Below are 14748 nucleotides of genomic sequence, written 5' to 3'. Positions count from 1 at the left end.
AATCTGCTTGTGGTATAGTTTTAAATAAATAGAATGTATGCCCCTTAAATCCAACAAAGTTTTACAAAACCAGTGTCCCAGCTGCCATACCTCCATAGTATAGTTAGATCCACACTTTCTGCTTTGGATGAGAAGGAAATCTAATTTCTCAAATTGTAGTTTTATTTGCGGTTTCCTTTATAGTGTAGACTGGTGTGTATATTTATTTAAGGATCGTAGTTTTCTCTTGCAGCTTGATTCCGGCAATAATAAAAGCATGAATCTCTGAGAGGCCTTAGTTTTTTCTTCTCTTTAAAATGTATGCTTTGAGCAAATCTTCTACTTTGAGCAGAGTTTTACTGTTTTAGCTGTTCAGCCATCTGATTACACATACATGTATCTAACAAGTGCATTGAGGGCTGTACTTTTTCTGAACCGGACACCCGCATACACACTGAGGGATACACTTATTTCCAAATCTTTATATTGAAATGATAGACTAGATGGCGCTTTGTTGATGCTACTTGCTCATATAGATGCGATACAGATATGCCACATGTTCTTTGCTGACTAAAATTCTCTATCAGAACTGTCAACAACAAAAAAAACCAACATCAGATAAGGAACCTTTTTGAGCCCTGAAGAAGTCCCAAGAGGGATGAAACGCGTTGGCAAGAAATTCTGTCGTGTTTTTTTAAAATGAAATTTTTGGAATCAAACCACAACGTTTTCTACAATCCAAAATACCATTGTTTGGTCTTTTTATTTGGGAAGCTATTTTCTCTTATATTTTTTTCTGTCTTTGAAACGTGATGCAATATTGCTGTTACAGATAGATTGTTTGTTTTCTTGGGTGCAGGGTCAATTTTGTGCCTGGTGTGTATATTTATTTAACTTTTTAAACTGTAGATCAGTTTTCTCTTGAAGCTTGATTCCGGAAAAAATGAAAGAATGAATCTCCGACAGGCCTTATTTTTTTCTTATCTTTAAAATGTATGCTTTGAGCAAATCTTCTACTTTGAGCAGAGTTTTACTGTTTTAGTTGTTCAGCCATCTGAAAATCTGATTACACATGCATGTATCTAACAGACGCATTGAGGGCTAAAATTTGGATTGAGCACCAGTGTTATTTTCAGTGAGATGTGCTTCTTAAGACATTCTATTGCCTTGACACTTTTCTATGATTATTTAAAAAAATAGCAAAGAGAGAATTCTTAGAGGTATAAAGTTCTCCTCAGTATCTTCTTCTCTTCCTGCAGAGGAAGTGGTGCGTGACTATGCCTATGGGGAGTCGGATCCTCTAATCCGGAAGTGTATGTTGTTGCCATGGGTGCAGGCTGATTTCTCTCACGTTAGCTGCCACACACCTGAGCCGTCAGATGCACATTACCAGGTACGGGCTTTCACTGGAGGTGGGCGTGATAGTTTTAATATAATGCAACTACTCATTTAACACTTTTTCTGTTTACCCCATTACTTGTATGACTCTTTTTCTAGAATATTAGTCAATGGGCCAGATTTGTTTTAGGACTTATGTTTTCTGAGGCTATTGCTCCATACATTCTACCTGCCTGAAAGCATCTTTTTAAAATAAAATAACATGTAATGGAGTAACCACCACTATGAACTGTATAATCCCCGTTCAGTGCAGAGAGTTCAGTTTACATTTCCATGGATAGAAATATATATAATCAGAAAGACATGCATGCTGCGAGATTGTGACAACGTTGTTGCGTCTGTGCCCATAATCCAGAATTTTCTGAAATGTTTGTCCCTATTATCTTCCGCTTCCTTCTTGTGTCTATTCCTAGCTGCATGTTTTCTTTGTTGCTTACCTTTGCCTGATGTAGACCAATCAAAGCTAGCCCTTGAATGATGAGCTTCAGAAAGGTAGGGAAAAAACTACCCACTGCAGGGTAATGAACACGCAACTTCACCATTCAATAACCTATTTGGAATTCATATTACATCCTAGTGTAAAATTATGCTTGTTTATATTGATACACAAACATTTTGAAATTAAATTGTCTGTTACAAAATCTTAATTCAGTTCTACAACCTGTCCAACTGATATCAGCCTGGTCATTATCGTGAGTGTATTTTACAAATCGGGTACATATTTTGAGTTCTAGGTAAGCAGTTTTACATTTGCAAAATGTCACATCCTAAAATTATGATATTAGGACCACCATAAGATCAATGAAGGCGAAACCCGGAACAATTGGAAAGCTGGCATGAGTCTGACAATTCCCTTCTTTGCTCCCACCTTACTGTATGTTGATTACGCCCATCTGTCCCACATTCTCAGGACACACGTGTTCTTTCACAAAATCATGACCTCAAGAGCTGAAGGCTTGTCTTGCCCTCATAATGTTTCACTTGTTATCTTCTAATTAACTGGTGAAGGCATGACCTGTTTACTCCACTGATTACTACTTCATGCACTCTGCTGCTAGTCCTATTCACACATCCGTTTTAGGATCACCACTCTCTGGTTAGGTTCAAATAGAATTTTCCAGCCTGTACATAAACCCTTCCTGCTACCACTTACCCCTGACCTAAATCCATTCCTTGAGAATTGGGCCCCTGCTTACTTTGTTTAGTCCTCTCCCAGTGCAGCAGCAGCAGATGCATTCTTTAGCCTAACCTAAAGAGACAGACTGCTTCCTACATTTGGAACAGCAATGAGGGCAGGATGCTCCTCCAGGAATGGGGATCACACATTTGAATGTGGCAGATATTCTGATTGTTTTCCTGACTTGCGCACTTGAGACGTGTGTACTGAACTCCTAACCCATTATTTGGTGTATTGTTTTTGCACCAGCACATAGGATGCTTTACTTCTTTGGAGAAGAGGACAGCAGGACCAGTGGTAGAGCTTTCTGGAGTGCTGCCCTCCCTCCAGGCTGGACCTTATACTGGGAAAGCCAACACAATCGCTGGTAAGAGCTACACAAGTACACATTGCTGGATACAACTGGGGGATGCCCTAACCCACCCCTCGGTCACACACATGATAGCTGCCACAGGTCTCAACACATGCACATGCTTATAGCCCCTGTGATAGCCATCTCAATGATCACAGAAGTCAAGCATGCTTGTTTGTTAATCAACTCATCATGATTTCTTATAATCTGCTTGAGTACAACATGTTACTTGAATACACTAAACTTTAAACTATGTTACCCAATGACTACACAGTATTGTTATCATAGCAATTTTAATCGACATGTATACCAACAATGAATAGCAGAGAACAGCATTATACCTGGAACCATTTGTTTTTCGTTGTACTCCAAAAACGTAAAAATTAAAAAGAAAAAAATAAATGAGGCCCATCTTAGTGGAATGGCCGAGTTAGAGCAGCCTACTGCAGCCCATCTGCTGAGAAGCAAACAAGACCTGGAAGAACGCAGGAAGTGCGTCAAGGTTGAACTTGTTAATTGCCCTAAATATAGGGAAAGGTGGCCTTCATTGTCCCTGGTGCATTCCTCCCCATTCAATCCCTATACAGTGTTCTATCTGCTGTTTCTTCAGCCCCAGAGGGAACATAATACAGACAATCTTCACATCTAGCATGAATAAGGTTGCCCTTAAACCGGTTCCTAGCCTATGCTAAATGAACAGACTGGCAAGCCTAACCTGAAAATAACCAGCTCTTAGTGGGTTTTATTGTCATTAGTATGTGACTTTGGTCTTGTTCGTGCCACAAGGACAGGAAACGCTCTTTGTAAACTGCTTGAATGCAGTACAGTTTATTCACACTTAAAATGCTCTTAATACAATTGAGTCATATTGGCAGAATATAAAACTGCAAACAAATAATTAACGATGTAGAAATCTTCACCCCTACTCGTACCTCTAGTGTTACCGGCCCTTTAAGAAGTTTAAGTCACCCATGGGATATTATAGTAGGAGCTATCCCACCATGTTTATCTACCCCTATTTAAATGTAGAGGGATCAATTGTGTCCATAGTTGGTCTCTGGACTCCAGTAAACCGAAACCTGTCCGCAGCTTAACTACAGGACATCAAACCCATACTCAGCTGGAGTACCAAAATTAATTTGATAAGACACTATTTGTTTGGCTGGTGGGTTGTTAGGCTAAACAGTTTTGGGAGTGACACCTTTTGTCTGGATTTGGACTGTGTTTAGGAGGAGTCAAGTTACAGAGACCCAACAGGCTAGTTGGGCCTCAACTGATAGTCTATTTCTAGTGATTTGAAACTTCTGTAGAGGATGTCGCTGAATGATGTTGAGGGACACTGAGTGACCAGGAACATCCTCTCTTGGAAAGCAGAAAAGGTTTTAGTGGATATTTTCTAAGTTGTTTCAATGGTGGCTTTTTAGCATACATTGTAATTGCATTTACAATGTAAAGAAGTACGCTTCTATCTCTCCCACAATTCGCGAGCTCCACTGGTTACCAATAAGAAGCCGGATAAAGTTTAAGGCCATGTGTATCATTCACAAGGCCTTGAACAACAATGGACCTGATTTTTTCAAAAGAGCATTCAAACTGTACAAACCCAGCCGAACACTACGTTCTTCCTCGGCCCAACAGCTCCAAATCCCATGCACAAAAAAAGTATCATGTGTATTGGCATTTATATAGCGCACTACTTACCCGTAGGGTCCCAAGGCGCTTCGACCGCTGCGAAACCCTTCCTGGCTTCCCTGAGAGATGGTCCCTTAATGGGTATCTCCAGGGTGAGACCAGGCATCCCCGGCGGTCTGGTGGGGCCGTTAGTGAAGATGAGGCAAGCTAATGCCCAGAGTTGCCAAATGTGATCGCTGATCACAGTGGGCACCGAGGCGAGAGAATTATCGAGTCCGCTGACCCTGGTCCAGAAACCTGCCGCGCCGGGAATCGAACCCTGGTCCCGGGCCGTCCTCTGCTCTCGGGTCTGCCGCCTCTAACCAGTGAGCCACACTACTTCACATCATGGGGAGATAGACGATTTGTAGTGGCAGCATCAAAATTATGGAATCAGATCCCTTCCTCTGTCAAAGATCAATCTTCACTACTTTCATTTCGTAAACATCTCAAGACTTGGCTCTTTAATCAGTAGGATGTCAGTGGAACCCCCGTAATCTGCAAACTCCAGCGCCGAGACACCGTAAGGTATTTGCGCGCTTTAGAAATTAAAAAAATAAATAAATAAATAAAATAAATAAATTTATAGCACTTACTACTCTATATGAGGCGTCAAAGCACTTTTTCAGTGAGTAGCACTCTACTCTGGAACCCATAAAGGATTAGTGGTGAGTTAGTATAGTGAAATATGAAAGTAATTCGAGTGGTGGATATGTTAGTCAGTTATTTGGATTGAGAAGGGTATCGGAGGGATAGAAGATTGAACAGATTTGCATTTATATAGTGCTTGCTACCCCTAATGAGGTGTCAAACCTCTGTTTCAGCGAGTAGCACGCAACTCTGTAACGGAGAAAGGATTAGTATAGTGAAATATGAGTGGACATGTTAGTCTGTTATTTGGATTTAGAACAATAGTGGAGGGATAGAAGAGCTAATGGGTGACACCTTTTTATTCAGTCATTGGTCCAGGACCAGCGCTTGATCCAGATTTTCCCCTTTTGTAACTCTTGCCTATCTTTTATTCCCTTTAGTTTGAGTTTAGTGTCTAATAGAAATCAAAGACTTGACTGCCTCTGCAGATTTCTGAGTATACCCGGACCCTGCCCATATCATAATAAGGACATAGAGCTACCATTAGCAAACATCTTGTGGCTAGTACTAAGGTACTGTAAATTGTTTTGGGGTGTATCTTGGCCCCAGAGGTGCAAACACTTCTGCCTCCTTTTTTCCGGGGGGGGGGGGGTGTTTATCTTATTCACTATTTAATTACCACCTAATAAAGTGATTTTCTTTTTATAAAGTAAAGCACAGACAGGACATTGATGTTATATGTATTTCTAACCTCCTCTGCATCCTGGAGGATAACTTGACTGCTTATCATCGTTGCTCTGTAGTAATGTTACTGTCCAGTGGATCAGCCACACAGGATACTGCTCTGTACCTGTGACTTGCCATAAGACTCCAAAAAAGGCCCCATCTGGCAACTGAAACTTACCCTGTGTTTTTGAGTGCAGACCTGTTAGGATGATGATAAGCATGATCATTTTCTGAAATATGCAAGCTATCCTATGTGTTCGTCTGTGGGGTGTACAATTGCTCAGTCTTAAATTTCACATGCCTTTACTGCTTTGGAACAATGTATGCCTGCTTCAAAATGAGAATCATAAATAAAAGGCTGCTTATTATATCCCGCTCTAAAAATAAATACGTTGTTGCCTCATGCTGTAGCATCAAAGCATCATGTGTATTCCAACCTATCTGGTGTGCTATCTATGGTGTGTATGTATGTATATATATATATATATATATATATATATATATATATATATATATATATATATACACATCAAGAGCATTTCTGCTTAGACTTAGTACTATGCTGTCTTTAACAAGCATGAATCCTGCTGTACCTAGTATTTTACAAATAGGGCAATTATATCTGTCACGTACATTAATTAATACATTCGACAAGCGTGACTGATACCATGCAACATCACACCCCTTCTGTGTTAAAGAGTACTGTTAGTACCAAGTCCATTTCTGCCAATTCACTTTGACAAGAGTGAATAAAGGGGAGTTCAGGCAGCAGAAGGGATAAATAATGTTTAAAGATATATTTGTTTCTTCTTCAGGAAATTTTAATGGAAAACCGAGAAACCTTGCCACTTTCTATAAATCCACCTGTGTATCCAAAGGATAAGATTTTCAAGTAAGTAAATTGCTACATCGACATAGTAAATGTGTATGCCAAAAGCCTGTAAATGTGACTATGAATGTAAACCTTATTCATTCTATAAATGAGTTGCACGATTATCTCATGAATTTTTGATGTAAATCTTCAATCTGAAATATACGTAAATATGAATTGAATCATACACCCACAAAAGTATACATAATTCTAATCCGAGAGCAGTTCTGAAAACCCAGATTCACTTACACTATGCAATGCTTTGTTTGCCTTAATAAGTTTAAGACAATAGTTGTAGCTTGTCTGCAAAGATAATCCACTCTGAGGCAGTTGTGTGAAGGCATTTTCTGCTAGTGATCAATTATTTTTGCAACTCCTACAACTTCGACAAATTATAGGTTTAAAATGCACCAACAAATTATGAATGGGGATGTAATAAGATACAGTGGTTTGGAAACATGTAAAGGACAGTTGAGGTATTTAAAGTTAAGGGTAGTATACTTAAAGGGAAGTGCATATTAAATGGGGAGGAGGGTAAGCTTAAAAGATGGGAGAATTGTAATGAAATTAACTTGGAAACATTAAAGATCTTAAACTTTGACTTGAGTTTGGAGGGAGGCGTAGAAGGCACCTGGGAAGATAACATAACAAGCAAAGGTAAGCTGATAAGTTTACATACACAAGATAGAAAACTTTTTTAGGAAGAACAGAAGACGGCAAAAAGTACAGTTGCCTAGCGATTGACAAGGAAAGCTTCAATTCTATTAAGTATTCAAAAAAGTAATGGATGGACTGCTTGAATTAATCTAAGCCACTGGTAATTTCTTGGGACCGCATCCCAGCCCATCGTTATTTTGCACAACGTGCCACCTCAGTTTGGAACCAGGCATATGCAAATCAGTCTTGACCCTGCTCCAATGGAAACAATCTACTTCTGTTCCAGGTCCTCCCTGACTGTAACCCACGCAACCCAGGGCCGGTTTTGCCCTAATTGGGACTCAGCAGCTTGGTTTCAGTGACCGAGTAAAGACTGATTTGAATATGGCTGAGTCCAAACTGAGATGGCATGGTGGGAAAAAGAATGATTGGGTTAAAATGCTACCCTGGGTGGGGGTGGGGGGGTGGGGGGGCAAGACTGAAATGGAGCAAACGTATCTCATCTCGATTCTGGATCCCCTTGAGCCTACACAGTGCCTCCCACATAACCTGCAGCAATCGCCCCGAAAAAGCTACTGGGGTCCTGCAGAGAGGCTGATTAGGGCATTGCATGCCTGAGAGGCTGCACAGGAGGACTGTGGCAACATAACTGGGCAGCCATTTTGTTTGCTGCCTCGCTGCTCTGGGTCTGATGGGTGGAGTCTGGTGTAATAAAGATGCTGTGTCAATAAGGTCCGTTACTTGAAGATTTAATGTAGCATCCCCATACACGTCTGGTCAGTCCTGCAGCTGGGGTATAACGGACAGGTGAAAACGTGAACGGTAACATAGAATGTGGAATGTTGGAGGAACCAATGGGAAGGTGATGCATCATAATGCCTGCTCGCGTGCAGGCGAGTCGCGAGCCATTTATTGTCACGCGCCATAGGGGGCATGCCACGTGGCAACAACTATAATTACATCGGGGACCCTGTGAGATTGTCGCCTATGGACATCCGACATTGTGGGCTGAAGCGGAGACTGTGCTTAACCTGGGGTGCCATGCACTGAAAAACTTACTCCGTGGGACCACATCAGAGGGTTCTTGTGACATGCACTTGGTCACCGGGACTGCAGGATGTGGAGGCGGCGGCTGCGGGACGAGCCCACCTTACCGTCCCTATCACTCCTAATGCTGAGATCATCCTGCTGAAAAAAACAACTTAAGGGACCCTGCGGAAAGGCTACTGACTGCATTGCAGACATTGAAGGATGCTTCTGACAGGTGCACAGTCTGGCGGGCCACGTTTGCCTTGCCGGGTGGGTGGGTGCCCCCATTGGATGCTTCCTTCATCTGCTGCTGGCGAGATCTGTGAGTACCGGTGTGGTGCCGGGGGCAGTGCTTTAGCGGAGACCTTTGACAGGGCCCTTCTGATTGTAAAGCCATGTGCCTGCTATGAGGTGGCCCTGGAGAGCAGTGGAGACTAATATGCAGTGCAGTGACGTTAGACTTTGCCTGGGCATGGGACCTCCCCCGGTTGCGTGTGGCGAGCAGGGATAGCTGAGGGGCTGTGAGTGGATTGGAATCCCTCCCCCCCCACCCGTGTGTGTTTTTGCAGTGCCTAAGACCAGGCTCAGGACATTTGCTTGGCTGAGGAGCGGGGTCTTCAGTGAGAGGATCAGCGCTGGAAACCTGATGCGGAGGGAGGTCTGGGTCCTGGGACAGTGAGCATACACCTCTCTAATCGCCTGCTGCACTGAATATTGGTGATGCGCTGGGGAAAGTGACTTATTGCTGCTTGATTGCCTGAGGTCTTTTGCTTTTTGGCCAACTTACACGGGGCGTGGGTGGACAGAGTCCCTGCTTCTCCGCTGACACGGGCGATCCACTAGAGGTCCAGGTTCAGAGACCTGATGCACAGCCCTACCTGTGCCCGATGCTCGCCAAGTTGCTGGGTGTGGATACTGCATAGTCTTTGCCCTAAAAACTCAACAGACTTAAATTACTTACAAGAACATTATCAATCTTTTGATATCATTTCATAGTAATACATCTATTTAGAGAGAAAAAAATCTTTATACTTTATTTTCATAACTTGGTTGTTTTTGAAAAATCAGGGGCATCATTAAAGAGAAGGAGAACCACACCAATTAATAACTAGCATTAAAACGCATTTTTTGAGTTAGAGCCATAGGCGTTGTAAATGGTAATGTCTTTGACCCTTGTGTAATGGAGTGGATGTATGTTATTTGAGTGGAATTATTTGGGTTGGATTGAAATTGTTAGATGTGGAATTGTCTGGCGTGGAATTGTGTGGTGTGGTGTGGAGTGTATTGGTGTAGTGTAAATGTGTTAGGTGAGCAATGGAATGATGTATTTAGTTAAATTATGTGATGTAGAGCTCAGTGGTGTAGGTAAGTGGCATGGAGTGGTGCTGTATATATTGCAATGAAATATAGTGCAGTGGAGTGGATACAGACTGTGAGGGCAAGTGGAACATTCCTTCTACTACCGGCAGTAATGGAAGCCAGCTGGTAGGTGTTAGAGCTGCATTGCATGAGGCACTCCACAGTAGAAGCAGGGGTGTTTAGGCACGCACATGCCAACCTGTATGTTCTAACCATGTGCACACTTTTTGTACTGAGGAGTGCAGCAGGCGTGATGCTGCATTTTTATATCAGCAGATGGGGGTAAACTAAGACCTAAACCACTCAGTGCGATGTTTTGACACACTTCCTTATTATCAGTGTGCTGTGCTGTGCTGTTAGGTATAAAGTCTGTTCCAGTGCAGTGTTTGATCTATACGATTCCTGTGTCCTCAAGACAGTCAGAGAAGCCGAGAAAACCGCGTAAAGTATACCTTGCAAATAACCTAAATTAACTTTAACCAATACTGCATTTATTAAAATGGCATTTCTATAAACAGAAAAGAGAGAGGGGGAGATGCTGCAACCTAATGTGACCAGGACAAGCCAAGGAGGGTGCAACACGATGAAGAGGCACGACAATGATAAAGGCACAAACTGCGAAGGCCAGGAATTAGAAAATATAAAGGGAACGTAAGGATAAAGTGCGTTCGTTCTATTTCCACTTTGCCACGCTAGTGTTTATAAAAAAAACAAGTCTATCTGTGCCCTTGGAGAGAGCCACCTCTTGAACTTGTGCCTCATGAACTCAATGCCTTCAGTGCCTACAGAAAAAATTGCACTGAAAACTACTAAGGCAAACTGGAGGTTGGTTGATGGGTACTAGTGGACTTTAGAGCTGAACTATACTGCTGTTTATCTTTGTATCAGCGAGATCCATGAATGCTAGAAGACACTGCTCCAAACCTTCCCAACATGATGGAATACAATGTTATCATTTATTTATTTATTGATCGTGTTCAGCTCTAACATTCTGTCCACTTTATTAGCCACGTCCGAGGCATATTTCTGTACTATAATTAGTTTAATTGTTCTAGTGCGGTTTTGTTCCTATCAAGATGCACCATAAAGAAATAGGTACTTTACTTCATTCACTGAGAACAATAATAAAACAATACCGAAGCATGTCTACCGCTGCATGAATACATCCGCATAAATACCGGAGCATGTGTACCCCTGCATAAATACCGCCGCAGCTCTCCCAGCTTCGGAGCCCCCCAGAAAGTCAGAAATCTTCCTAGAAAGAGAACCAGGGCCTCCCCACCCAAGAGCTTTCTGCTCGGCCCTGGTTCAGCATGAACGCAGAAGCGTGTGAAAAAGCCACTGCAGACATTCCAATAATTGTGACACACAGACCCCAATCCTTCGGGGCAGGGGGAGCTTTGATCTGGGGCACTAGGCGCAGCACTTTATCCAAATACTTCCTAAATGGAGTCTTTCCTCAATTTTTTATGCCGCTACCTGTGGTACGTGCGATGCAATTACCCTTCTCTTCCAGGAGATACACATCAGTCATAAGCAGTGAATTATCCACACTCATGTGCGGGACCCCGGAGTGTGTGTGTGTGTGTGTGTGTGTGTGTGTATATATATATATATATATATATATATATATATATATATATATATATATATATACACATTCTCAACAAAGTTGCCTGCTGTAGAAAAGGACCACCATCAGGTTTGTATTTGCCTCATATTTATTGAAGGAAGCAGAGCGGGGGACAGCCAGACCCGCAGAATATCACTCAGCCCTCCCAACGCGTTTCACAACTTCTCGCTTCATCAGGGGCTCAGGCTCACACACGGAACAAACAGCAATGTTCTTCCGCACTTCATTATTTTCAAATACTCCGCCTATTATGGGCGCGGCCACCCCAGTGGTCTGTGGTACTTGTAGTGCATGCTTTTATCTCCAGTGAGTTGCTGTGGAGTTCTGCTTATTAAAATAAATGTCATTCAAGTGGATTTGCGGTGTTCGGTTGTCACAAGCCGCTCCACTTTCTCGTTCCTCCAGTATAGCACCCAACGTCCTTCAAAAGCACACCGTTTGGCGCACCTCCAGGACTGCCGTGACAGCAGCCGGTCTCTTTTCCGCGGCTCACGGCAGTCCTGGATAAATCCAAAAAGTCAATTTTCATATAAATTTATATTGTCCTGTAAACCTTTCAATGGATAAATCCAATAACTGATCATGTGCAAAATTTATACATGTGCAATGAATTATCATATTTTCATGATTAAATCATTTGTGCAAAAAGGCGAGTGAGAAACTGTGCAAAAAGGCAGTAAAGTGCAAAGTTATATAAATAGATCTACTGTAGTATATCGGAAAGATGCCCCTTATAAAAAGCCATTATATTGCTCACAGGTCAATTTTCATAAAAAATTACACTGTCAAATTATCATATAAAAAGCTATTTTTGTTGCATCTAAAAAAGACAAAATTCATCATTATAGTAAAATCAGATCGAAGAGAGAAAGTGGAATTTATGAGAATAAAAAAATAGAACTAATAGATATATGTACACAGATACAGGATTAGATATATACAAGTCACTGACACGTTGGACATGTAGATTAAGACCACTAGCATTTCCATAATCTATAAAAAGTCAAGCATGTCCTCCGTGTTATTTAATCCATTGGCTAAATCCTTATAGAGTCCATCTCGCACTCCAAAATCAACATTTTTATTCTTTTACTATTTATTCAGTTCGTTGTTGTGCAACATTGACCAAGTGTTTTAGTCTGAAAACACTTCTAAAACCATGACAAAATTAGGAGTCAGCGGACAATCCCGCTGTCTGAGTGGTAATATTGTGCACACTTCTACTTGAACCTCCTCGGTTCTCTTCTGATATTCTCATAAACAATGATACTCCATTCAAAGTATTGTTCTTATTCCAATCATTGATATTTATTCAATCTTCATAATCATCAATGTAAATTCATTACTCAGGGCACTTCATGTTAACATATCCCATTTACCCAATGCATTTCGGGTCTATGGCGACCCTTCCTCGGGGGTCTCTATCCGTCGTTACCTCGGTCTGGCATCTGAGCCGAGGTAACGACGGATAGAGACCCCCGAGGAAGGGTCGCCATAGACCCGAAATGCATTGGGTAAATGGGATATGTTAACATGAAGTGCCCTGAGTAATGAATTTACATTGATGATTATGAAGATTGAATAAATATCAATGATTGGAATAAGAACAATACTTTGAATGGAGTATCATTGTTTATGAGAATATCAGAAGAGAACCGAGGAGGTTCAAGTAGAAGTGTGCACAATATTACCACTCAGACAGCGGGATTGTCCGCTGACTCCTAATTTTGTCATTTAATCCATTGGGCCATTTACTGTCAATCTATGATAATTTTAGTCTCCATTTGTCTTAACAGACGTTCTCTGTTGCCTCCTCGTCTATTTCTGGGGACGGCATTAATGACATAGTATGATAGGCAATTGATGTCATTATCATGAGTTTGTTTAAAATGTCTAGCCACAGGATATGCCGGGTCATTGTGGAGAATGGCCCTAATATGCTGTAGATTTTGCACCTGTAGCTTTGTATTACCGATGTAGTCAGAACATAAACAACATATTCTGTTTTACAGTTGTTTTTCCCCTGGATAGGGATTGGAGTTTCACTAAAGGGGGTAGAATAATGTGACATGTTGCAACCAAATTTGCACGCCCTACATGTAGAGCATTTCTTAAACCCTTTTCTTGGTTGCAACCATGTAGACGCCTTTCTACTTTCCGGAGAAGCTGTATCTAAAACAGTGCCCATAGATTTTCCTTTCCTGAATGTAACTAGGGGATTTTTCTTCAATCTATTTCCTAGTGCATAGTCCGTGAGGACTATTGGCCAATGCTTTATGATAATCGATCTTACTTTGCGTTCTTTATTACAGTAGGTGGTAATTAATCTAGGGGTATCTGGATTGTCAGAATTTTTATGAGGCGTTGATATGTCCTCCTAGGTGTACTTCTCAAAAAGGCTGTTTCTGGTTCTAGTGTTGGCCTTCGCTATTGCCTCCTTGATCATTTTTTTCAGTATATCCTCCAACGCGTATATCCTCTAACGCGTATATCCTCTGACACCTAATAAAATCATCATCATTGCTGCAAATTTGCTTAAGCCTAAGGATTTCACCATTAGGTATGCTAGCAATGAGATTTTTAGGATGAAAACTAGACGCATGTAGTGTAATGTTGCCCGATGTCGGCTTCCTGTATAACGTGCTCACTAGTTTATTTTTATCGACATATACTCTGACATCCAAGAAGTCTATCTGTGATTTGTGGATGTGAGAAGTGAATTTCAAATTTAGAGAATTGTTATTAATTTCTCTTATAAAACAATGTGCCTCATCCTCACCTCCCTTCCACAAAAGAAAGACATCATCTATGTACCTTAAATATGATACAACATGGGATTCAAATAGTGCCTGATGGGTGGTTTTGAGGACCTGTTCCTCCCACCAGCCCACATGCAAGCATGCGTGGGGAGAAACAGGCCCCCATTGCCACACCTCTCTCCTGTTTGAAAATATCTTTATCGAAAAGAAAAAAAAGTTATTGTACAGGCACCATGTAATTAAATCTAGAATCACTTTGTTGTGCTCATAGAACTTGCTCGGTCTAGTGTCTAAGAAATGTTTAACAGCACTAGTCCCTTGTGCATGATCTATACTCGTATATAGAGATTCTATATCGGAAGTGATCAGGTATAGATCATCTGTCCTCGCCAACTTCTCTATTTTCTTGATAAAAATGCCTGTATCTTTTACAAAGCTTTGCAAGAAATAATCTATATACTGGCCCACCTTTTCACCTAAGCTGTTGATGGCCGAAATGGTGGGCCGTCATTGTACATGAATGTGTATTCTTCATTGGATATGAGA

The 14748-nt window shown here is 41.4% G+C and overlaps 1 protein-coding gene across 1 annotated transcript in view; it reads left to right on the top strand.

Annotated features, from left to right (window-relative positions):
• Nucleotides 1–14748, top strand: part of TTLL12 (tubulin tyrosine ligase like 12) — a 222671-nt gene that overhangs the window by 46724 nt on the left and 161199 nt on the right. Inside the window, exons 5-6 of the mRNA XM_086922258.1 lie at nucleotides 1239–1372; nucleotides 6710–6786. Coding sequence (XP_086778384.1) covers nucleotides 1239–1372; nucleotides 6710–6786 — 211 coding nt within the window. The remainder of the gene's footprint in view (nucleotides 1–1238; nucleotides 1373–6709; nucleotides 6787–14748) is intronic.

Source organism: Lissotriton vulgaris, chromosome 1_1 (genome assembly GCF_964263255.1).
Source record: "Lissotriton vulgaris chromosome 1_1, aLisVul1.2, whole genome shotgun sequence".
In the NCBI taxonomy this organism is placed as follows: domain Eukaryota; kingdom Metazoa; phylum Chordata; class Amphibia; order Caudata; family Salamandridae; genus Lissotriton; species Lissotriton vulgaris.
Note: the sequence above shows the minus strand (reverse complement) of the source record. Positions and strands in the feature narration are given on the sequence as shown.